Source organism: Pristis pectinata, chromosome 16 (genome assembly GCF_009764475.1).
Source record: "Pristis pectinata isolate sPriPec2 chromosome 16, sPriPec2.1.pri, whole genome shotgun sequence".
Classification (NCBI taxonomy): domain Eukaryota; kingdom Metazoa; phylum Chordata; class Chondrichthyes; order Rhinopristiformes; family Pristidae; genus Pristis; species Pristis pectinata.
The window spans coordinates 38,942,348-38,969,298 of NC_067420.1; the positions used below are offsets into that span (position 1 = coordinate 38,942,348).

The following is a 26,951-nucleotide window of genomic DNA, read 5'->3' on the forward strand; positions in this document are numbered from 1 at the left end:
TGATCGTTCTCTCTATTCCCCTCTCCCATCGGGCAGAAGATACAAAAGCTTGAAAGCACGTACCACCAGACTCAAGGACAGCTTCTATCCCGCTGTTATCAGACTCTCAAAAGGACCTCTCATATGCTTGAAATACGAACTCTTGATCTCCCAATCTACCTCGCCGTGGCCCTTGCACTTTATTTGTTTACCTGGGCTGCACTTTCTCTGTAGATACAACACCATATTCTGCATTCGTTTTTTCTTTTTACTACCTCGATGTACTTATGGGATGATCTGACATCGCAGATCTGACAGCACGATCTGACTGGCTGGCATGCAAACAAAAGTTTTTCACTGTATTTTGTACATGAGACAATAATAAAACGAATACCAATAGGTCCCTTCTGGGTGCACATTCAAAAGACAGAAGGAATTCATAACTGTGACAGTCTATATTGTGGGGGGAGGGACAGCAAGCCTTGAGGATCTTGATGCATTCATACAAGAAGTTGTGAATTTATTTTATTAATTAGCCCTGCCCTGCAGTGGTAGGTGGAGTTGGAAAGGCCTATCAATAGTTGCTCCCTAGAAGGAAGTGGTGAGCTTCATTCTTGAACCTCTGTAGTGAGTGTGGAGAGGCATTCTCACCATCCTTTCTACCAGAAGCACCAGCAGCCTTGGATACTCAGCGACCCACACACCCTCATTGCTCACCAACAATCTGGACTCTTCAAGAGAACTCACACGCTCCACCACACCCTCACATACTCGGCACTACTGCAGGATGAATCACACAGCTTGTGCACAACACACACCATTCAACCATGCCAGCCACATCAACTGAACGAGTTGCACAGCCCCCAATGAGACACCACCTCGCTCTTACAGGTCAAGATTGTGCCCAGCTGAAGGAAGACAGACTGAGTCGCTGTTTCCTAACACCCACCATGAAGGAGAATGCTGTGTGTTGTTGGATTGGCAACTGATGAGCCTGTGGCCAGAGCAGGGACTGAATCAACAGAAGGTGAGTGTATCCAGCACTTCATCCTCTTGTCTCACATCTCCCCTCTTCACAGTCTCTTCTGGTCTGCGAACTTCCAGTAATGTCCTTGCACCTTTCACGTTTCCTCACTCCCTGCCTGAAGCATAACTTTGCAGAAACTTTTCAGAAACACAAGGTGGGTAACCTGAGGTTAGCAGAGGAAGAGTAAGGAGATTGGACTGACTTCGGTGAATGACTATCAGTGCAGCGTACGGCACACTGCTGTGGCTACATTGCCTGTTTAGCAGGCAACCTGTCTTTACCTCCCGCTGCCTTGGTGACGCGGCCAGCATAATCAAAGACCCCACCCACCCAGGTCATTCTCTCTTCTCTTCTCTCCTATCAGGTAGAAGATACAGGAGCCTGAGGGCACATACCACCAGGCTTAAGGACAGCTTCTTTCCCACTGTGATAAGACTATTGAATGGTTCCCTTATACGGTGAGATGGACTCTGACCTCACAATCTACCTTGTTGTGACTTTGCACCTTATTGCACTGCACTTTCTCTGTAGTTGTGACACTTTACTCTGTACTGTTACTGTTTTTACCTGTACTACCTCAATGCACTCTGTACTAACTCAATGTAACTGCACTGTGTAATGAATTGATCTGTACGATTGGTATGCAAGACAAGTTTTTCACTGTACCTCAGTACAAGTGACAATAATAAACCAATACCAATCCAGATCTATGTTCTTCAGAGTTTAGAAGAATGAGGGGTGATATTATTTAAACATAAGATCCTGAGTGTGCATGAAAGGGTAGATGGCGAGATGTTTCCACTAGTGGGAGAACTGTGAATGAGGGGACATAGATTATGGAACAACTGAGTTGCATAGGAACTTCTTCTTGCAGAGGGTGGTGAATCTTTGGATTTCTCTACTCTGGAAGGTTGTGGAGGCTGGATCATTGGGGATATCTAAAAAGGAAGTAGAGAGTTTCTTTGAAAGATCAAGGCATTGAGGGTTATGGGGAACTGGCACAGAAGAGGAGTTGAAGCCAGCATAGATCAGCCATGATTATATTGAATGGTGGGGCAGGCTTGAGGGGATGAGTGGCCTACTCCTGCTCCTATTCCATTCTTATGTGCAATGATTGCACAGAATCAGCCCGATTCTGGGGGCTTTCTCTCCCAGCTTTGACTGGTTGTTTTCCTGCTGTCCAGAGTGCTCCTTGACCCTGGGTGGATGCGAGATATCCCCACTTCCTCCACCGAGATGTCTGCTTAGTGCCTGTCCCCTCAGCCCTCCATCACTGTTTCCCAAGCCAGCCGTTGGCAGCCCATCATGATTTACTCCAGCCACATTGCACCTCCACCTTGCAATCTCCACTACCCCCAGCTAAAGGTGGACAGGCAAGGCTGTTCCAAATGTCACCTCTGCTCCCTTCCCTAACAACCCAGGTCTAAACTTGAACATGATCTCCAGTTCCACACTCACTCCCTCTTGCCCCCTGTGGATGGTGTGTCACAGTAGGATGCACAGTGTAATGCTGGGCCACTGCCCTTAACATTGCAGTGTGGGCGTGGCTCACAGATCCTGAACCCATTTGGTATTGGAGTCATAGAGTCCTACAGGCCCTTTGGCCTATCGAGTCCAGGCCAACCGTCAAACACCCATTTACCCATTCTAGTAGCATTTTATAGTGGCCAATTAACATATAAACCCTCACATTTTTGGACATGGGGGTGGGAACTGAAGCACTGGGGGGACCCACCAGTCACAGGGAGAATGTGCAAACTCCCCACAGTACTGGAGGTCAGGATTAAACCTGGGTCTTTGGACGTCTGAGGCAGCAAATCTGCCCGCTGCCCTTACCATTAATACTTCTCCATTTAATGCTTTGACAGCCAGCTACAATCACCTAGAACATCAGGGAGTTACATCCCTGCAGCTCTCAACCCTGAGAAATCTCCCTCTGTGGAATCAGCAGAAGGCAAACAGACTGGGGCAGCACAGTGGCCCAGCTAGTTGAGATACCTCCTCATTTGTCCAGCAATCCAGGTTCGCTGGTTCTGTCTGTGTGGAGTTTGGACGTTCTCCCTGGGACTGCATAGGTTTCCTCCAGGTGCTCTGGTTTCCTCTCATATCCCAAAGAGGTGCGGGTCGGTAGGTTAATTTGCCACTGTAATTTGCCCTTAGTGTGTTGGTGAGTGGTAGAATCTGGGGGAAGTTAATGGGAATGTGGGAAGAATAAAATGGGATTACTGGAAGATTAGTGTAAAAGCGTCCTTTATGATGGGGGCAGACTCAGTGGGGTGAAGGGCCTGTTTCAGTGTTGTATGATTCTATTGTGCTGCAAATGCTTTCCTCAACACCCAAAGTAATGCTTGAACATACTGAAGTCTTTTTCACAATTCCCAGCTGAATTGCAATTCATAATTTTTCAATTTTTAGAGAACTTTACTGTAGGATTTCTAGGTGCTCTGTGTCTTGGACACTGGTGTCGTTGTAACAGGTAGTTTTAGTACATGAGGGAACAGGAGCAGCGGAAGGTGTAGTGGACGGTACAATTACAATGTATAAAAGTCATTTGGAAGGTACATGGATGGAAAAGGCCTTGAGGGGTATGGGAAAAACACAGGCACATGGGGAAACAAGAGACTGCAGACGCTGGAATCTGGAGCAACAAACAATCTGCTGGAGGAACTCAGTGGGTCGAGAAGCACCTGATGCAACGTTTCGACCTGAAATGTCAACAATTCCTCTCCTCCCACAGATGCTGCTCGACCCGCTGAGTTCCTCCAGCAGATTGTGTGTTACAGGCAAATGAGACTAGATCAGCCAGACATCTTGGTCAGCACAGATGGGTTGGGCTAAAAGGTATATTTCTGTTCTGTGTAACTGTATGACTCCATAATTTAAATTCCTGGATGTTAACATATTGGATGACCAGTCCTGGGCCTTGCACATAGATGCAATCACAAGGAAAGCACGCCAGTGTCTTTACTTTTTCGGAGGTTAAGGAGGCTTGGTTTGTCACAGAGCACTCTAACAAACTTCTGCAGATGTACTGTGGAAAGTATCCTGACTGGTTGCATCATGGTCTGGTACGACAATTCAAATGCGCAGGAACAGAAGACTCTGCAGGGAGTAGTGGACTCTGCCCAATACATCACGGGCACATCCCTCCCCACCATCGGTAATGTCTACAGGGGCCGCTGCCTCAAGAAGGCAACATCTATCATCAAAGATCCCCACCATCCAGGCCATGCTATCTTCTCGCAGCTACCATTGGGAAGGAGGTACAGAAGCCTGAAGACCGACACCACCAGGTTCAAGAACAGCTACTTCCCTTCAACTATTCAGTTCTTGAACCAACCTGCACAACCCTAATCACTACAGTTTAGCAACATTGTGACCACTTTGATCACTTTATACTAAAATGAACTTTACTTTCATTTTGTTCCAATTGTGTTCTTGTAAAAATTGTTTAATTTATGTTTAATTTATGTTTTTCTTGTGAATGCTGCTTATATGATGCTATGTGCCTGTGATGCTGCTGCAAGTAAGTTTTTCATTGCACCTGTGCTACATGTACTTGTGCATGTGACAATAAACTTGACTTTGATTTAATGCCATCAGATATAACATCATGACTTACTAATTACCTTTGCTGTTGCAAGAATTTGTCATCAACAACAAAATATTTGTGCTTTGTTTTGTGAAGGAAGATCACCACAAAGATCTTACAATCTATAAACAAACTTCCCCTTTCCCAAAATCTGCTGCCCAGTCAAAGGGATCAAAGGGATCCCTCATGCCCAGCAAGAGCAAATTAAAAAGAAACTGCAGATGCTGTAAACCTGAAATAAAAACAGAAAATGCTGCAAATACTCAGCAGGTCGGACCACATCTATGGGAAGAGAAACAGAGCTACCATTTTAGGTTGAAGACCTGAGTAAAGATTCTTCAACCAGAAATTTAGTTTGAAACAAAATGAGTCTCAGAAACAACGACAATGGATTGTCATAAAATCTTAACTTGTACACTTATGTTAATACCCAGTTTGGCCTCTATGTGACTCCAGACCCACTGATGTGATTGATTCTGTAGTCTCCTTATTTCAGAGGCAACTATGGATGGATAATATTCATATAGATAATGTGGATTATGATCATAATATGGATAATGAATCTAAATTCCTTCAACAAGCTCTGTTTCTCTTCCCATCGAGCACAGCATCTACATTGTCATTGAGCTGGGTGAACAGCTAACATGCTAAGGAATTCTCACAGAGAGCATAATACAGAGTGCTAAATAGAGATTGGAGTACATATATGTGAGTAAGATTAAAACTGCCATATGTTAAATACAATTCCTAAACTTTTAAAAAAGATGCAATATTATTTGTCTTGCAATATACATCTGCAGAAATTACATAAAATTAGACTAGCAGATAGTTTGCTGAGCAGTAATAATGGTTCAGTGTACCATTATGACCTTGTTTATCCATTTTCAGGGCATTTTTTAGCAGGGCTGGTTTGTAAGTAGTTTACATTCCTCTCTATACATGCGATTCTCTCTACTTCCAGCGGCCTACTGGGGAGGACTGTGTCACTCACATGAAATCTAAGGTAAAATGCTGAAGCCACTATCTGTTTCACTTACTATCATTACAATTGGTATTAAGTTGCCTTTGCAGCTGCCCCAGATACCAGGGCAAATTCTTACTCCCAACTTTCCTCTCCATTGAAGCAGTAAGCTGAAGAATCTGATACAAAACACGATAAAGATGTTTACACGATTATCACGCAGTCATTCTATTCCATGTATTGTCAGTGAAACTCTTGTGCTGAACACATGTGATTCTGAGCAATTCTGTCCTGATTACTTCAGCTCGGTTGACTGTGTATCCAACTGCCGAGCTCCAGATCTCCTGAAATTCCCTCCCGAAAGCTTTCCACATCTCTCTCCTCCTTTGTGGCATTCCTTAACCTGATCTTTTGATCGTAGTTGATGAAAGGACCAACTACAGCCACTCACTCTTCCTCTGTCAGTTCCAGCAATAATCACTTGTCCTCTGTTGCCATGGCTGGACTCTCTATACATCTCCATGTAGGGAGATGTCAGGCTTGGTTTGACATGTTTGTCTGATGATGCTCCTGTGAAGCATGTTATAATGCCTCAGCACATTAAATTAATTTCAAAAGCAAAGTTCTGCTGTATAGTGAGCCCAGCCGTGGCAATTGAGGACAAGTGATTGTTGGTGGTATTGGTTGAGGACAGATGAGTGGCTGGTTCTTTCTGTGTGGGCAGCATAAGTGTACACCCCTGCCCATGGCAGACCTTGTCAATTGTTACGTGTGAAGCCCATTACACATTCACCTTCTTCCATAACCCATTCATTGTACACTCCACTGCGTATTTTCATTTCAATTTTTTTTGACAGGATGCATATTTTATTATCCATCTGTAGTTGCCCCCGAAATAAGGAGGCTGTTAAGAATCAATCAGATCGGTGGGTCTGGAGTCACATAGAGGCCAAACTGGGTTTGAGCATAAGTGGACGAGGTAGGTTTTAATGACAATCCAGTCATTGTTTCTGAGGCTCATTTTGTTTCAGTTCCTTGAATCTAAATTCCCCATCGTGTAGAACATAGAACAGTACAGCACAGGAACAGGCCCTTTGGCCCACTATGAACATGATGCCAATCTAACTAATCCCATCTGCCTGCACATGGTCTATATCCCTCCAGCCCTGCCCTTTCATGGGTCTGTCTAAGTGCCTCTTAAATGTTGCTATCGTATCTGCTTCCACCCCCTCCCTGACCGCGTTCCAGGCACCCACCACCCGGGTGCAAATCTGGCCACTGTCTATAAGGAGTTTGTACGTTCTCCCCGTGACTGCGTGGGTTTCCTCCGGGTGCTCCGGTTTCCTCCCACATTCCAAAGACGTACGGATTAGGAAGTTGTGGGCGTGCTATGTTGGCGCCGGAAGCGTGGCGACACTTGCGGGCTGCCCCCAGAACATTCTATGCAAAAAGATGTATTTCACTGTGTGTTTCGATGTACATGTGACTAATAAAGATATCTTATCTTTTGTGTAGAGTGTTCTGGGGGCAGCCCGCAAGTGTCACCAAACTTCCCTCGCCAAAATAGCATGCCCATAACTTCCTAACCCGTACGTCTTTGGAATGTGGGAGGAAACCGGAGCACCCGGAGGAAACCCACGCAGACACGGGGAGAACATACAAACTCCTTACAGGCAGCGGCTGGAATTGAACCCGGGTCGCTGGCTCTGTAAAGCGTTACACTAACCGCTACACTACCGTGCCTATCGGATCTTATCTGATCTCTGTGTAAAAAAATTGCCTCACAAATCTTTTAAACTTTCCCCCTCTCACCTTAAAGCTAAGTCCTCTAATATTTGACATTTCCACCCTGGGAAAAAGACTGATTATCTACCCTCTCCATGCCTTTTATAATTTTATAAACTTCTGTCAGGTCTCCCCTCAGCCTCTGATGCTGCAGAGAAAACAACCCAGTCTGTTCATCCTCTCCTTACAGCTGCATGGCAAGATTCAAGCCCTTGTGTCTACATCAGCGATCACCATCATTATACCCCACTCCAGTTATATATATCATGGTGGCTATCCCCACTACCCTTGAGCCTAACTTGATCCCTTCTACTTATCCAAGATTCCTTCACTAAAAGGGGCCACCTAACACAGGAGCATGTGATTTGGATCCATTCCAGAGATGGAAGCTTTACGAGAATGTTGCCAGGACTCGAGGGTCTGAGTTATAAGGAGAGGTTGGGTAGGCTAGAACTTTACTCCTTGGAATGTGGGAGAATGAGGGGTGACTCTATAGAGGTGTATAAAATCATTAGGGACATAGATAGGGTGAATGCACGCAGTCTTTTCCCCAGGGGAAGGGAACCGAAGACTAGAGGGCAGAGGTTTAAGGTGAGAGGGGAAAGATTTAAAAGCAGACCTGAAGGGCAACTTCATCACGCAGAGGGTGGTGGGTATATGGAACGAGCTGCCAGAGGAAGTGGCTGGGGCAGGTACAATAACAACATTTAAAAGACATTTGGATTAGTACACGGATAGGGAAGGGTTAGAAGGATACGAGACAAACACAGGCAAATGGGATTCGGTTAGGTGGACGCCTTGGTCAGCACGGACAAGTTGGGCCGAAGGGCCTGTTTCTGTGCTGTATTATTCTATAACTCTGTGGGTCTAAGCCCTAAAACCCAGGCTGATCTTCCAGTGCAGATGGATGGAAGTACCTCAGGGTCAGAGGTGTCACCTGGATAACATATCTGCTCCTTCCAGTCCCTGTAACTGATCCCATGACACTATTCCAAAGAATAGGGGAGACGTCCACAGTGGTCTCACCAATATTTACTCTTCAATGAACATCCCCGAAAGCAGATTCACTGGCCAAAATTACATCGACTGCATCCATTCCTGCTTACAGCGAATTCTCAAAAGCTAGAAAACGGAGTCTTGGATCGGGATAGGAATAGTGACCAATACCTACACAAGGCTCTGTTACAGATCATCTAAGAACCATCTAACGTCATCTAAGAATCTCAGCAAGTGGAGCAGCATCTGTTGGGGGAAGGAATTGTCGATGTTTTGGGTCAAAATCCTCTAATGCAGGGTTTCAACCCAAAACGTTGACAATACCTTTCCCCTCTACAGATGCTGCTCGACCTGCTGAGTCCCTCCAGAAGATTGTTTATTGCTCTGGATTCCAGCACCTAAGAATGTCCACATCTAAGAATCTTTTTAATGAGAGAATAACTAGTGAGTTATGAAAGGTGCCATTAAAAAAAACAAGAAGTTATATAAAGGAAACAATTCTTTTTGACTGCAGTGTTGTATGTTATTTCACGTGAATTGCTGAACCTCTTGAACCCATGTACATTATAATCTTTATGTTATGTTATAATCTTTTGTCCCGATAAAGGGAGTTTTCAGTGGCCACCATCACTACCATATAAGGTTAGTGAAGGGGCATGGATCACAATCTAACCCGCCCTCCCCCTCTCTCTCTCTCTCGGGCTGACGCGCGCTGTATTGTGGAGCGATGTCTAATGCCGAATGATCACGGGGTTTTCCGCAAACGAAACCACAGGGATCGCCAAATAAAAGCTCCCCAAAGCTGGAGGCATTTCTTACAACCAGTGAGCAGGGGCAAATCTGCAGCCAAAGACCACACAAGGTGAAAATCGAGTCGGAGGAAATCAACAATAATGTATTCAAAGGTAATTTCAGTGATATTGATCTACAGGGAACTTGCACACAGTCGCACAGACTGTGTCTGGCGCCTTTGTTCTTTACCAAGAAGTTATGACTGATTTTTATATAACTTTTTTTTAATATAAATGTTTCAGGCGGGACGCTATTCCAGGACCTTCTTCATTGTGTCGTTTATTGGCAATACTTAGGTACCAGTGAGTTATTAAACCTTGGTCTATTTTTGCAGTCAGTAAACAGGTCGAAACCTAATTTTTTTTACTGATATAATTTTCTGGTTCTTCAAATAATGCAAAAATTGTTCTTTCATCTAACATCTATTCACAGAGGGCTGGGGGCGTACCCTCTCGCCTATCTACACAAGGCTCTGTTGCAAATTCAAAGGGTTTTTCCTGCGACAAGGGCGAAGTTGTGAGACTTCAGTGCAGTCGTGGACTGTGAGAGTTGTCCTAGAACCCAGCTGATCCAGAAGATGTTCTGGAGGGAAGGGGTTATACCACCCAGTATGTTCGCCTTCAACGTCTAACGCGGTTGCTGCTTCAAATCCTGGGAAGTGCTCCTTCCAGGGACTTTAGGTGGTCTTTCCACATCGAGGGATAAATTATTTCCACAAATTATCCATCTGTTTCACTCGCCCTGCGTCTCACCCACTTTTATAATTCCTGCATGTTTCTCTCCAACATACGTTCTGTATCACCACTGCCATTTTCATGTACATATAGAGTGCATACAACAGTACAGCACCGGAACAGGCCCTTCGGCCCACGATGTCTGTGCTGACCATGATGTCAATCCCTTCTGCCTGCACATGGTCCATATCCCTCCATTCCCTGCATGTTCATGTGTCTGCCTAATAGCCTCTTGAACACCACAATCATATCTGCCTCCACCACCACCCCTGGCAGATCGTTCCAGGCACCCACCACTCTCTGTAAAAAAAAAACTTGCCCTGCACATCCCCTTGAAACTTTCCCCCTTCTCAAGTAGCCCTTTCTCCTACGTATTACTCTCTCCTTCTCACATTTAGTGCCTGGCTCCCTGTCCGTGAGGATATAGCCTGTGCTAACAGCCCACAGTGGGACTGAGGGACTGCTGCATTGTCAGAGGTCCCATCCTTTGGTTGGGCCTTTGCCTGGGCAAGTGTGCATGCTTCCAGAGGTCAAAGATTCCAGAGAGGTTTTCTAAGGAAGGTTCAACTCTTGTGGTATTACAACATTCTTCTCATAATGTTTGTGGGATCTTACTATGTCTGCTATGACTCCCTATGATTTGCCTACAAAACGGTGCACCTTAAAGTAACACATTGTCTGCAGTGAGCTTTGAAGTCATTTGTCTCAGCACCGGTGGACGTGGAGGGTTAGGGGAAGTGACCTTTGGAGAGGCTTGCGGACAAGTATTGGGGAAACCCAGATAACATGTTGGAGCATCTTGTGGTCAATGCTCTGGTGGGCAGTGATCCATTCTTGGTGACAGGTATATAACATTTAAATGGGCAGCAGCTAGAGCACTGTGTATCGTGCTGGTCATCACACCTTAGGAAGGAGGTGTTAGTATGAGAGAGGGAGTTACAACGACTGTACCAGGGCTGAGGAAATAGACTTGCGGAGGGACCTTCTTGCCTGGGGTTGTTTACTTTGGAATAAAAGAGACTAAGGGAGACTTAGCTGAGGTGCATTAGACTGTGAGCAAGCTGGATAGGATGAACAAAAGGCATCTATTTCCCTTCAAAGAAAGGCCAGAAACAATAAAATTAATCGATAGAAGGACTGGAGAGGAGATGAGAGAAAAAAATTTCATTCAACAAGTCGTGGTGATGTGGAAGCCACTGCCTGAAAGTGTGGCGGAGACAGAAATCCTCACCACATCTCAAAAGTACCCTGTGAGCATTTGAGGAACTATCGACCACAAGCAGGAAAGGGAGTTTAACCTATTTTCTGCTGGTGTAGACACAATGGGCTCTGCTGTGTTGCAAACAAATGTGATTTCTATGACCTAAAAATGGGTAGAGGTGATCTACTGATACCAGTGACTGGTTGGTTTATGACACTACAATATTCCACAATGGATCTTAATCTTATGGCTAAAAGTGCCTAAGATAGTTAGATCACTTCCATATTTTGGTTGAATTAATCATGTGCAGAAGGGTTGTGGGTAAAAGGGGATGTGTGACCCAGTCTGCAGCCCATACGGGTGTAAGTAACTGTTCACAAAACTTGGAGAGGAATTCCCCAGAGTTTCCATACTTCTCCAACTGACCTAAGGTTTTTCCCTCTCTTTGTCACACTGTTAGCTGTCTTTCAGATAAAGCCTTAAGCTGGGACCTCATCAGATGGGTGTAGAAAAGTCATTTGGAATCATTTTAGGAAGAGCAGGGAAGTTTTTCAGGTAACCTGACCAGTTTTGAGTTCTCATCCACCAGTGAATGAGGTTGTGTTGCCAGGACTTTGCCTGACTGTAGGACCTTGGCGTTCATAACCTTGCTCATAATCAAGGATACCCCAATGCTGGGCATAAGCGTCAGACTAAATTCTCCTTGTTGTATTGTAGTAAATAACTTCTCATAACATCAGTCTGTTTGAATTCATACCTAGGCCTTAAAAGTTTAAAGAATTTTTAAAATTAATTTCTTTAGGACATGTGCATCACTAGTAAAGCCAGCATTTATTGTCCATTCCTATTTGCCCTTGAGAAGGTGGTGGTGAGCTGCCTCTTTGAATCATTGCAGTCTTTCTACATAGAGTCAGAGTCTTACATGGAAACAGGCCCTTCGGCCCAACCCGTCCATATCGACTGTGTTGCCCAGCAAGCTAGTCCCATCTGCCCATGTTCGGCCCATAGCTCTCTAACCTCTGCTATCAATGTACCTACCTGGATGGCTTTTAAATGCTTTTAAATGTATAGAATTGGGAACAGTTCCATACCTGGAGTTCAGGTATGAGGAAGAAAATTTAAAGAAATCAAGGGACAAGATAGCCTTAAATATAAATGCACTGCTTATTATTAATATAGAATGGATTTGGAGTTACTCCCCACACTCATACTTATCTGATGCAGATTCAGAAAGTCTTTTTTTCACTGGTCTGAAGCATCCCAGACCACAGCAGTGCTTTCTGGTGAATGTTCTCCCTTATTAATGTTGGGGAGGGAGTTTCAGCATTTTGACCCAGCAGCAATGAAGGAATGGAAATCTCTTTCTAAGTTAGAAACGGAGGAAAAAAAACCGACAAACATTTATTGTGCACTGTGAGCTACTGTTGATGTCATGAGAGTTGAACTCCCGAATCCCACTGTAAAAAATCAGAGGTACAGATCTCTTTAGGATGTGCTACAAACTAACAACTAACACAGCGCTTATGTTACATATACAATTATTAAATCAAAAAAATGTAATGTTGGCAACTAATTACCTGCTTTGTATGTCTCATCGAAAAAAATTGCCTTACGCAGGAAGTTTTTCTTTATTTCCAGTGATTCAGCCCCTGACCTTTCACCACAGAGGCCTAGGTTTGAATCCCAGCTAGACAACTGAGGTGAAAAGACCCCGACAACCATTAAAAAAGAGACTCAGGACAAATTCATATTGGACATTTCCAGTCTGATTTTAAATCCATATTCACAGCACTTAAAGCCAAAATTATAATTGTAAGAGATATTGAGAAGATTTGTGTTGGGATTATTAGTAGGGTTTGAGAGCAGCGGCCGTTCTCCTTGAAGGTGAGCTCCAAATCACACAGCTTTGTCTCAGTTCCAGCTCCATATCTTTTTTGCAGAACCCGTGTGACTGGGATCATAACACCCTGGGAATGTTTGCTCAAGTGTTTTCAGTATTTTATCTCTAAAATCCGCTGATGTAATTCCAGATGCTTCTGATAACTCCCTCAATAAAAGGAACTCTTTTAAGCAAAGGCATGCTTCTTCATGTTTAATTGGATCACGATGGCCAGCTGTATCTGGTGGAACTATTTATTAGCTTTACAGCCTGTAGTGATTTTAAACATGTCATTTTAACATGTTTTAACATGTTTGATTGATCTCAAGTCATTACTGCACAGAAAAGCAATGATTTATAATTACACCAAGAAATCCTGCGTCATTTCTGTCTTAGTCCTGTTACAGATTAGGAGCAGCTGGAGCTAATTACTCTTCTAACTCCCTTTCCCAGACATGTACAGGGTCCTGGTTGCAATGTGGGCTTTCACTGCACAGTCAACAAGTTGTAAGTTCAATTCCCACTGGAGCAACAAGCAATCTTCTGGAGGAATTCAGCGGGTCGAGCAGCGGCTGTGGCGGGGGAAGGAATTGTTGATGTTTTGTGTCGAAACCCTGCATCAGGACAACTTTGACCCGAAACGTCGACAATCCCACTGGAGTTTGCGATGCACTAGAATTAACAAACCTGGTTACTGGTGGCATAAAACATAGATCGGCAGATTGTCGCTCAAAAATGGGTTCACAAAGACGCTTCACGGTGTGATTTTAGTTTGTTTATTTCCCTTGGCAGGGTAACTGATTTACCAGCAGAACAACATTCCTCTATTCAATAAATGTTCTAAATTAATCCATTTATTTAAATATGGAAGCACAGCTACATCATAAGAGCAGCCAAGTGGTATAGCTGCTGCCTCACAGCTCCAGTGACCTGGGTTCAATCCTGACCTTTGGTGCTGTCTGTGTGACATCTACATATTCTCTCTGTGACCGTGAGGGTTTCCTCTGGGTGCTCTGGTTTCCTCCTACGTCCAGAAGACGTGGGCTGGTAAATTAATTGGCCACTGCGTATTGTCCCTGTTGTGAGTTGTAGAATCTGATGGGAAAGCAGGGATTGGTATAAACATTGGTAGAATTGGTATAAACATTGATATAAACTTGATCGTTTATGTGGATGTGATAGGTTGAATGACTCTATGAATCGAACCATAAACAGGTTTCATAATGCATATTTATGACATGCTTAGCTGCATTATTTTAAGCTCAAAAACAACTTCCACTCTGTTTAAGAAATATTTGGGAAAGTCAAGTCATTGCCGACAAAATCCAACTGGTTGATCAAAAGGGAGGCACACTGTCACATACCTGCCCTGACCTACATGCAGCTCCTGACCCAGACTGTGTGCCTGCTGTTGGTTCAGAACCATCTGCATAGACCATGTCCCAGAGATAAAGTGTATTTTTAAAATGCACACTGCCCAGGGCCAAATGAACATTAGTTACTTGTCCTAAATCATCTTGACTCAGACACACAGCTGGTGAATGTCTTAACCCCTTCTGCTCCAGGAAAACAAGCCCTTTGCTGTCAAATGTAGCCAGGTGCCTTGTGCAGGTGGAAGTTCAGAAATGGTGTCTGCTGCCTGATTTATGCTTCATTTAAGATGAGCTGTGTCTGATGTTAGGAATAGCAGTGTACCCTGTACTTTGCAACCTCCCAGTGTGTTCTGACCTGTACTACAGGGTAGAAAGAATACAAGTTCACACCTGCAAACATGCTGTCATGGAAGGAATTCATACATAAATACCACCTTTCATGCATGCTGAATAGCCCAAAGCATCTCACAGATACATACATGATTTGTGCAATTAGTGTGTGATAGAGAAAATCTTGTTTCACACAGCAGGCTCCTACAAGTCTTAAACCTGTTTAAGTGATGTTGGTTGAAAGATAAATATTGGGGAAGATCCCAAGGTGCCTCTCCTCCAGTTGATTCTATTGGATAGCTTAATAAGGAGGTGGAGCCTGACCATTTGTTCCTGTGCTTGGGGACTCTTGTTTGGGCAGCACCCCCACAGTACTGGAGTTGAATGCCAGTTTATATAATCTGCTTAGGTCTCCACATTGGGTCATAGAGTCATACGGCACAAAAACAGGCCCTTCGGCCCAACTGGTCCATGCCAAATAAGATTCCCATCCAAGCTAGTCCCATTTGCCCTTGTTTGGCCCATATCTCTCTGAACCTTTCCTATCCATGTACCCGTCCAAGTACCTTTTAAATGTTGTTAATGTACCTTCCTCAACCACTTCCTCAGGCAGCTCACTGCATATATGGACCACTTTCTGGGTGAAAAGGTTGCCCCTCAGGTTCCTATTACATCTCTCCCTGCCTCGCCTTAAAACTATGCCCCCTAGTTCTTGTTTCCCTAACCCGGGGGAAAATGTGCGCATTCAACTAATCTATGATCACGAATCTAGGAGCTTCTGACCATGAGACAAGATGTGTGAGCCAGCTGCTTGAAGATCTCTGCCAGTTCCAGGCCTCCACTTGGAGTAGTGTGTAAGGAGGTTCATTTCTTGGGCTCACATGTTCTCCTCGCATGTGAATGAAAATCAAGAAAAACTAGCGATGCTGGAAATCTGACTGAAAACCAGAGGACGCTGGAAACTCAGAGCAGGTCAGGCCGTGTCTGTGGATAGAGGAACAAGGTTAACCTTTCAGGTGGAAGACCTTCAATCAGAACTGTTGGCCTTCCTGATAGAGGCGCCTTTGACCGGACATGTTAACTTGTTTCCATTTCCACAGACGCTGCTTGACCTCCTGAGTGTTTCCAGCATATTTTTCATCCTGGCTGGTGACCTCTTTAATCACTAATGCACACAACTTATCGAAGAAGTTCTCCCCAGTACCCAGGCCAACATTTACCTCTGAGCTCACTATTACCTGGAAGTTATTGTGCAAGTCTGTGTGGGACCTTGCTGAAATGATGCTGTCTGACATCTCTCAAACATCGAAATTATGACAGCAAAACTATTTTATTAATTGCTAAATGCTTCAGGGTGCTACAGATGCCTTTCTGCAGTACAAAATTACCTTGTGTAATGTCAACTATTTATGCAGGTGTTTGAAATATAATAGCTTCTGCCCAATTGTTCAATCTTCTCTTCTCATGCTTATGGTTCCCCTCCCATGAAAGGATTGACTTTTATGAGTCAGTCATAAAAATGAAAGATGCTGGAGATTGGGAACGATGACAGAAAATGCAGCAAATACTCAAAGAGTCAGGCAGTATCTGTGAGTAGATAAATGCTGATGATCTTTTATTAAGGAGAGGCATGAGAGACTGCAGATTCTTGAATCTGGAGCAACACACAAAGCTCTGGAACTGGGAAAGGTCATTAAGTTGCGGGGAGAGGAGCAGAGTAGGGAAGGTCTGTGAAGGCAGGACTAAACACTCAGGTCAGGCAGCATCTGTAGAAACAGAAACAGGGTCAATGTTTTAGGTCTGAGACCCTTTGTTAGAAGGCATGGTTGGTAATGGTAGAGTGAAGGGTGAAGATAGACTAATGTGTCGAATGTTATCATAGCACATCAGCGTCTTTACTTTCTCAGGAGGTTAAGGAGGTTCAGCTTGTCACCAAACGCTTTTAACTTCTACAGGTGCACTGTTGAAAGTACCCTAACTAGTTGTATCATGGCCTGGTACGGCAATTCGAATGCACAGGAACGTAAGAAGCTGCAGAGAGTAGTGGACTCTGCCCAATACATCACGGGCACATCCTTCTACACCATTGGTAGTATCTACAATATGCTTCAAAAAAGCAACACCTATCATCAAAGGTCCCCGCCGTCTGGGCCATGCCACCTTTTCACAGCTACCATTGGGCAGGAGGTACAGAAGCCTGAAGTCCCACACCGCCAGTTTCAAGAACAGCTACTTCCCTTTCAACAATGCAGGTCATCCAATATGTTAACGCCCAGGAATTTAAAGCTGCTGACTCCCTCCATTGCCGATCCCTCAATGTAGACTGGCGCATGTTCACCCTCCTTCCCCTTCCTGATGTCAACAATCAGCTCTTTAGTTTTGCTGACGTTGAGCAAGAGCTCAACACACTGTAGAAAGGTGTGGTAACAATAGGAAAAGTGCAGAAGAGTTTCACTGGGATGTTGCCTGGAATAGAAGACTTTAGTCACAAGGAAATATGGGATAGGCTGGTGTTGTTCTCCCTGGAGTGGAGGAGGCTGAAGGGTGACCATATAGAGCTCCATAAAATGATGAAGAGCAGAGATAGGGTAGATAGTCACAGTCTTTTTCTAAGGATGGAGGAGTCTGAAACTAAAGGACATAGGTCTAAGGTGAGTGGGGAAATACTTAAAGGAGATCTGAGGGCCAAGTTTTTCACCCAGTGGCTGGTAGGTCAATGGAAGAAGCTGCCAGAGGAGGTGGTAGAGGCAGGTGCAATCACAGCATTTATAAAGCATTTGGACAGGTAGGAAAGGAACAGAGATATGGGCCAAATGCAGGAAAATTGTATTAGCATAGATAGGCATCTCGGTTGGCATGGACAAGTTGGGCCGAAGGGCCTGTTTCCTTGCTGTACAACTCTATGACTCTATCTCAAAAGTGTTTTAGCCTGTAAATTATCCATGTACATGGACCATTAGGTTAGCAAACACAGCAAAGCATAACAAATGAATGACCAATTTATTTGGTTATTAGATGGATGTTAGCCAAGTTATTGAGAAACTCCTGCTTTTCTTGAATAGCACTGTTGGAGGCAGTTTAGTTAGTAGAAGAACAGTCACTTGTAGTTCAAGTAAGTGGTGAGAACAGTAATGTGAGTTTCTTTTAACTGATCTGACAGAGACAAGAGGTGTTGGTTCAAATTTCCAGAGGAAAAATTGATGAGAGAAGATTTTCATTGCCTCTTTAAGGATCGCCAGGAATCAGCATCAGGCTGATTTGACTGTGAGATCCGAAGGTTATGATCTCTAGTCTGAAGAAAGAACCACAGAATTAACAGAGTGGATGATGAGCAAGGATTAAGTTGGTGAGAGCAGAGCTCAGGAGGGCTCCTGAGGTTCTGGACCAAGACCCAGAGAGGTTTGAGGTTCAAGAATTTAAGGAAGATAGACAAGCAATCGGAATGTTTACAGAACACGATGTTTCACAATGATATCTGGCCCGGATGAATTTCAATATTAAGTTGATAACTTGGATTATATTAGCTAACCTAAAAGTAAGAGATTTCATCTTAGCTCACCATTTCAAGGTTTACTTGTGATTATCCATCTGCTTTAGAAGGTCAAATTAGGTCCTTTCTGTGCGATTAGCCAAACTGCTTGGGCTATATGATGCACAAGAGACTACGGAGGCTGGAATCTGGAGCAACAGACAATCTGCTGGAGGAACTCAGTGGGTCGAGGAGGAAATCCTCTTTGAAGTCGGAATGCCTTGAAGAGACTTTGTAGTAGAGTAGTAAAATGTAATTCCTTTTACCTCCAACAGATGCTGCTTGACCTGTTGAGTCTCTCCAGCAGATTATTTGTTGCTTTTGACTCTCGGACTGTTTGTTACATTACACACTTTCAATCTTCTTGTTGGATTTGTGCTGCTTTCAAATCCTAGTGAGAGCTTGGTGGTAAACAGGAATCTTCTTTAGTTTCTGCAGGTTGAATGGGTTGTGTGTCTTGTGTTGCTATCGGAGGCCGTCCTATCCATTGGAGCCTGGAAGTTGTGCGCTGAACCCTCAGAGAAGCACCTGTCGAAGAGGCTGGCCCATTTGGAGTCCAGTGAGTTGGGCTCCAGTGCGAGGCAGTTCATTCCTGGCAAAGAATTCAATGCCTCCCACAGTTTCACCTCTGTGGTTGGAGAACGGAGCACTTCACCATGGTCTTACAGGTAATTATAGAGTATTATTGACTTATTCACCAGTAGACCATTGACTTAACCTATTCCTGCTTCCTTTACTGCTGGTGGAATTGTAGGAACTACAACTCCACAATCCAGGGAGCTCCCAATTATGGTCACTTGCTCTGCCCTGAATCCCCTGATCAACCAGATGAATTAGATGCAGGAGTACTTCCTTGGTTATCTAACCCTAGGTCCCCTGTGGATCACCATCTAGAGATCCCTGCTAATCTCATGTTGGATTAATAGAGGCCAGGGTGTAGAAGAGATTCAGCAAGCAGATACCAGGAATAAGAAACCTTGGTTGGAGAGACCAACCAAAGACAAGGAGGACCTCCGATTGAAGTGATCAGTTCATTATGAAATATTTGCACTGGTCCATTCCTTGAGTGTGTAAACTTACAATCACCATCTTGAGAACAAAGGGAAGAGTTAGGAGTATTCTTAGTTCAATATTCGCTCCAGCAAATGTGAAACCATGGAACCCTCGTCCAGAACCACCGGCAGAAGGGTAATCTGCACTTGCTTTCATAAGGGAAATTGCTAAATATATAAAACCAGACTTTACCAGGAAGGGGGAGAGGGGATTGAACTCAAACTAAGGAGACTGGTCTTTGAGAGGAGACAAAAGAGACTGCAGATGTTGGAATCTGGAGCTACAGCCAATCTGCTGGAGGAACTCAGTGGGTCGAGCAGCATCTGTGGGAAGAGAAGGAATTCTCAAAGCTCTGGGTTTTGAGATGTCGGTAATTCCTTTCCCCTGACAAATGCTGCTCACCCCACTGAGTTCCTCCAGCAGATTGTCTGGAACACTGAACACTTGATTGTCTGTTGCTCCAGATTCCAGCATCTGCAGTCTCGTGTGTCTCCATGGAAACAAACCTTTCAGCCCACTGAGTCCGCGCTGACCAACAGCCACCCATTCACACCTCAAATTTTCAATTGTTGGGGTGAGGTGCGGATCATTTAAAACAAAATACTCAATGAATTATTTTGATGTGGAACAGAGTCCCTGAAAGGTTCGATAGTAACTTTCAAAAGGGAATAGACTTCAAAAGGTCTTAAGAAAGAAAACTGTGCAGGACTAAAGGGAAGAAGAGAGAGAGGGACTAATTGAAAGGTTCTTTGATGAGCTGACAGAGGAAGGGCTTGATGAATGGCCCACTTCTGCGATGTACGATTCTGTGGCCCTCACAATCATATAAACCACGTAATAACTCCAAAGTATTGGCCACCCCAGGCCCTTTCACTCGGCAGAATGTTGGAGCAGCATCCTCACTGTTCATTTTAGAATGTAAGAAATTGGATAAGGAGTAGGCCCCTCGTGCCTGTTCTGCCACTCAATAAGATCAAGGCCAATCTGCTTCCATTTCCAAAGACACATAACCCACTCAGAGGAGAAATTCCTCCTCACCTCAGTCTTCAATGGACAAGCCTTTGTCCTAAGACTATGCCTTCTACTGCAAGAGTTTCCCACTGGGGAAAATATCTCACACATCTGGTTTGAACAGTGGAGCAGATAGGAAGGGATGTAAGGCCTTGTCTTGCACCTATTACTTATGTTCCCTGATTCTACAGGAGTGCAGCTGTTCAATAGAACGTGATGGAGTAGTCTCCACTGGTCTGGATGAGTGCAGTTTCAACAAGAAGCTCAACACCATCCAGACAGAAGCAGCCCACTTGATTGACACCCTGGTGCCACCATAAATGTTCTTCCCCTCCACCATCGACGGACAGCGGCTTCAGTGTGTACCACCTGCAAAATGCACTGGATTTACTCACCTAGGCTACTTCAGCAGCACTTCCCAAACCTCCCACCTCTGCCAACTAGGAGAACAGGTGCAGGGGAACACCACCGCCTGCAGGTTCCCCCCACACTGCATGCAAATACATCACAGTTCCATTGACAAAGCGGCTCAGCAGGGCAGCACGGAGGAGCAGCTGGTAAGAACTGCTGCCCCACAGCTCCAAAGACCTGGACTCGACCCTGACTGTCGTTGCTGCCTGTGTGGAGCTTGCACATTCTCCCTGTGACTGTGTGGGTTCCCTCTGGGTGCTCCAGATTCCTTCCACATCCCAAAAACGTGCGGGTTGGTAGTCTTGACCTCACAATCTACCTCGTTATGACCTTGCACCTTATTGTCCACCTGCACTGTACTTTCTCTGTAACAGTTACACTTTATTCTGCATTCTGTTATTGTTTTCCCTTGTACTACCTCAATGCACAGTTGTAATGAATTGATCTGTATGAATGGTGTGCAAGAGAAGTTTTTCACTGTAACTTGGTACATGTGACAATAATAAACCAATTCCAATTTAATTGGCCACTGTAAATTGCCTCTAGTGTGTAGGTGAGTGGTAGAACTGGGGGGAGTGTGGGAAGAATAAAATGGGTTAGGGTGGGCTAAAGGGCCTGTTTCTGTGCAGTACCTCTCTGTGCCTCTATGCCCGTTGATTCATCATTGCTGGATCCTATGCTCCAGCACTGAGGGAGTATCTTCAGCAGAAGTACTACAGCAGTTCAAAAATGTGGCTCACCACTACCTTCTCAAGGCCAATTGGCGATGGGGACTAAATTCTGGTCTTGCCAGTGCTGCCGGCCCTGAAAGATTGCATAAAATAAAGTTGTTGCTTGCTAACACCTCATTCCAGGGTATGTGTCATGCCTTGTCAATCAGGTAGAATTTAGCAGGCAGATTTGTTTCCAAAAGAGCAAGGGTGTGAATTGTAAACACATGATTTAGCCCGGTCAGGTTTATCAGGATTTTCTGCTGTTACGACATTTATTCTTAAGAAACAACAAGGTGTGTCCCGCAGCAGGAGCAGGACACTCTGTGTCTGCTTCTCCAGTGGCCCACAGTAACTATAAATGAGATGGGTGCTGTCTGCATGGAGTCCGCAGGCTCTCCCTGTGACTGTGTGGGTTTTCTCCAGTTGGTCCAGTTTCCTCCCATGTTCCAAAAGTTCCCAAGGTGTTCCAAGGTTTACGAGAATGTTGCCAGGACTTGTGGGTCTGGGTTATAGGGAGAGATTGGGCAGGCTAAGACTTCATTCCTTGGAGTGTAGGAGACAGGGGTGGATAAAATCATGAAGGGCATGGATAGGGTGAATGCACACTGTCTTTTACCCAGGGAAAGGGAATCAAATACTAAAAAGCATACGTTTAAGGTGAGAGGGGACCTGAGAGGCAACTTCTTCACACAGAAAGTGGTGCGTATATGGAACGAGCTGCCAGAGGAAGTTGTAGAAGCAGGTACAATAACAACATTTAAGAGACATTTGGATAAGTATGTGGATGGGAAAGGGTTAGAGGGACATGGGCCAATTGTGGGCAAATGGAGGGCAAATAGAACTAGCTTAGGTGGGCACATTGGTCAGCATGGACGAGTTGGGCCGAAGGGCCTGTCTCTGTGCTGTATTACCCTATAACTCCGTGTGCACTGCTAGGGTAATTGGCCACTGTAAAGTGTCCCTAGTGTAGGTGAGTGGCAGGAGAATCAGGGAAAGTTGATGGGTATGCAGGGAAGGATAGCTTGCATGGATATGTGAAATAGGACTGATGAGATTGCTCTGAGATGGAATAGACTTGAAGAGCCGACCAACCTCTTTCTACATCATAAGGGAACATGAGACTCTTTGCTCTGAATTTACCCCATTTGATGAAACATTTCTTCTGTAACTGCTCTCTCATTCACTAACTTAGATCTCTCCTCCACCTTCTAATGCCTGTATATTAAGCTGGATTTCACATTGGTAAATTGGTTTATTATTGTCACATGTACGTGAAAAACTTGTCTTGCATACCGTTCATACAGATCAGTTCATTACACAGTGCATTGAGGTAGTACAAGGAAAAGCAATAACAGAATGCAGAATAAAGTGTAACAGCTACAGAAAAAGTGCAGTGCAGGCAGACAATAAGGTGCAAGGCCATAATGAGGTAGATTGTGAGGTCAAGAGTCCACCTTATCATACTAGGGGACCATTCGATAGTTTTATAACAGCAGGATAGAAACCGTCCTTGAGCTTGGGTGGTACGTGCTTTCAGGCCTTTATATCTTCTGTCCGATACTCTAGGAGGGGACAGTGGGGGCCACAAGAGGTAGCAGTTTTATCCTATTCTGTTTTGCTTTTCAAACCACAGAATTAATGAGGACAAAGCACGTTACCCAAGGAAGCTGATGGAAGCATACTGTCTCCACAAGGGCTGCATCGGAACCAATGGGAAAATTGATAACACTGTATTGAGCATGCCATATCACACAACCGTCGTAGTGCTGAGAAGGAAATCAAACTGCAAACACAAGACCTTTGTCTACAAAAAGGCCATGGAAAAGATTGCGTTGTTCTGCATTTGTGTGATGCCCACAGGGGACAAGTCTTAGACGGAACATCCAAGATCCCAGTAGAAAGAATGTAGCCCTCTTTGTAAGATTCATGGAAACCCATTTCTGTAGGCCAGGGATAAAAATGTGAAATATTTTAATTGTTTTCTAAAGCCCCACTTTGCTTATCCATTCCTCACTAATGGGAGGGTGAGTTGAATTTAAAATGATGGACCCCCCACCCCTTCTACTAGAACACATTGACATTTCACCAACCCAAGGTTGGATACGGCTGAGGATTTTATCCTCCTCTCTGTTGTCAGGATTGCACAGTGAACACCTTGTCGAAATGCCTGAAGAGACAAACGCTCAAAGATTCTATTGCTCAGCCCCATGTGTTCTCTGCAATAGAATTTTATCTGGAAGCCTGTTGCTTTATACTTCATAATAAACAGAGATTGCTAAGTTGTTTCTGGGCCCCACGCGGGTATGAACGCAGAGGTCTCCAGATATGCAGTGCGTGTTCAGAAGCCTCTTCCAGGAAAGTCAGTCCTTTAAAACAAACAGGAGGCCTGTCAAGGCAACACTTAAAGGGCACCTGTCCATGCACTATACTTGCCCATGGAGTCTTGTGCCTGGAAAAGACTGCGGTTAGGTGCCCTTTAAGAACCCGCACCTTACTCCAGGCCGCCTTTGGTCCCTTTATGTTGTACCCTGACTCACTTGGAAACCTGAAGCCCTCGCCCTCCCACAGCGTTTCCCTCAAGTGATTTAAGCCATCTTGGTCCTCGTGGCTCTGGTTATGGTTTAACCCCATGCTCGGATCACTCTTCAATGTGAATGTCCCCTGCCATTCGTGACCCTACCTAATTTCCGCTCTTTGTGATGGTGTGATGGCCAGAGGAAAGTGTGTAAGGCCCATCCTGTTGCACGTGACATCTGGGACCTCATGCACAACAGAATCCTGCAGCAATGAGCTCCCACATTAAAACCGGCGCTGGCACAGCCAGAAAGAATTCTTTCACCAATTGCTCTTCACCTGGCCAATTATTGAATGTGGTCCTGTTGAAAGTTCCTTTCACAGCAGTAGCTGGTGTAGCAACAACAACTTTCATTTTTATAGGGCCTTTCATTGCAAAACATCCTGAAGTCCTTTACAGGAGCACCAAACCAAGATATCAGGGCAGGCAAGCAAAAACTTGAGGAGAGAGGGGAAGAGAGCCTCAGGGAGGAAATTCCAGATCGTAAGGGCTGGTTGAAGAAGACGTGGCTACCAGTAGTAAAATAATTATCTTCAGGCTTGTACAAGAAGCCAGAGGTAGAGGAGCTCACATTTGGAGGGCTTCAGAGTTGAAACAAGTTGACCACACTTTGTTTTAGAGCATCCCTTCGATAGGAGTTGTAATTGAAATCCAGTCAAACGCTAGGAGTTCCATGTTGGGTTTAGATCTGAGTTTGATGACTGATCTGTGCTAGGCTAAGCAATCGCCCTCAACATGATGCAGAGGAGATTTACAAGGACATTGCCAGGACTGGAAAATTTTTAGCAATGATGAAAAATTGGTTATGTTGGCTTTGTTTACTTTGAAAGGAAGGAGGTTAATGGGACACTTGAGGTGTAAAGGGGGCATAGATAAATGGGAAGGATCTATTTTTGGGGTAAAATCCGGAGGGGGGGAGGGAAAGATTTAAAGTAATCAGCAATGGATCAGAGAGAAGTTGAGGTAAAATGACTTCACTCAATGAGTGGTGGGGATTGGGAACTCACTGCTTGAAAGGACGATGGAGCCAGTAACTATCATGAAAGTAGCTGACCATGTACTTGAAGATCGGTGACCTGCAGGGCTATGGACCAAATTCTGGAAGGTGGGATTAGGCAGGGTTGCTGTTTCTTGACCAGTGTAAATACAATAGACCAAACAGTCTTCTTCTGTGTCATAAGTTTCCTCTGATTTAAGATGGAGACTGCACAAGGTTGGTTGGGTTGGATTCTAATGGCCGTGGAGTGTGCAGGGCCAAAGTTTCCTACTTGGCGGAGTAGCTCTGCAGATCATTGCAGGGTGGACCTATTAGTGGACAAGCAGAGGTTCCCCTCCTGTGCCCAAAACCATCCATCTTTAATCAGCCAGATGTTGCATGGCCCTTGGTACAATTTGGGATCCAGCCAGGCATGAACTTGTGTGCATTTCTTGAATTCCTGTCTGGTGGCCCCTTAATTGCCAGAATTAGGAGAGAAATTTGACCTTACCTGCTGCAAATTGGACTGGAGCTGCGAGGGATGTAAATACTTAAAAGACAGAGAGTAATGATTTCCCCACTCCCTAAATATTTGATGTCAAGAAGATTTGATGCATTTCCAAGCTTGTGGTTTCAGATTATGCATGTGACTGTTTGCTTGTCGGCAAGATCAGACCCAACTCCTTATGGCACTATTAAATCGGCACTGTAATTATGCTTGGTCATGTGAAAACAGAAAGTACAGTGGGGTAATCAGCTTATGGTCTTTGCTTCCGCTAGACTGAACTGCCAGTGAACTGACCTAACTTAAAAGTTAATGCCCAGTCCATTTGCCTTCACTGCAGTTTTGGCAGAAGATTGATGGTAAACTCATACGGATCTCCACAGAAACTTGGAACCAGTTCCAACTCAACCCACCCAATGTGAAACCAACCAGCTGATCAAGTGCAGTGCCTGTTTTAAATCCTCCCTGATCTTACTCCCCATTGAAGTTAACTGAGAGAATTATTGAGGTGAAGCCACTGTCCCACCAAGCCCTGAAGGAATTTCACCTGGGTGAATTAGGTTAAAGTTACCACCTGGCCCCCTCCCTACACCCAAAATATAAAGTCATTGCTGCCAGGATCATGCTGAAGTTAGTAGAACCACTTTGGGAAAATTTACTCCAATCTCTTCAAGATGTGAATAAGATCCCACTGAATGTTCAATTGGATAACTAGTTGTTCTCCACATATCCTCTTATTAGCTGTACTGGGGAACCAAATACACTAACCCTCAGATATCTGAGCACAATCTGTGCAAAGAATGATTTTTTTTTATTCTTAGTTTCTTTGTACATGAACTGTTGTAACTTTGTCTCTGTAGTTATTAAAACAAGTGAGCCAAGGTTATGACTAAGCGATGATTGGACTGACATTTCCTGGTATATCCTGTTTAAAGGACTTCTTGCAGCCTGGTATTAAATCATTATTTGTCCAGAATGTCATTGGAGGATTTAAGAATGCTGCCTAGTTCCAATCTCTGTACAACATTATCAACCATCCATAGGGCATTTATTTTAGTAATGCTTTTGACCAACATGTTGTGATGAAAAATCTGCTACTATTACAATAATAAAGCCTGAGATGACTGCCATAGTTCTGTGGAATTTTTAAAGATTCTTATTATGGTAAAAGGAAGCCTTTAAGTCTTTAACTAAATTGTGTGATGAACTTCAAAATAAAAATGTGGCTCAGTTGCGGACAAGACATATAAAATTGTGGCAAATTAATATTTTCTTTGACTAATGGTGGTAATTTGCAAAAGTCAAAAGGCATTTTCATTTCTGAAGGGAAACAGCTCAAAAGGTGAAAACTTTACACTTTTTTTAATCATATCTGTGGCGTTTTTCACCTCAGGAACAATCTTCATTCTCTATAAACATCCTTTTGTTCTCTGCTTCTCATTGCTTCGCCAGGGATGATTTGTTCACAAGTGAAAAAGAGGTGATTTAGGGGCCGAGGGATCAAAAATACTGCAGATGCTGGAAATCTG

The 26,951-nt window shown here is 44.3% G+C and overlaps 1 protein-coding gene across 1 annotated transcript; it reads left to right on the forward strand.

The window, feature by feature from the left end:
* The first annotated feature begins 9,053 nt into the window (after positions 1–9,053).
* LOC127578932 (interleukin-17D-like) lies at positions 9,054–26,665 on the forward strand. The gene is made up of 3 exons (XM_052031521.1): positions 9,054–9,245; positions 18,608–18,846; positions 23,000–26,665. Exons 1-3 carry the CDS (start codon positions 9,234–9,236, stop codon positions 23,238–23,240), a joined length of 492 nt encoding a protein of 163 aa, XP_051887481.1. The 5' UTR covers positions 9,054–9,233; the 3' UTR covers positions 23,241–26,665.
* The last annotated feature ends 286 nt before the right edge of the window (positions 26,666–26,951 follow it).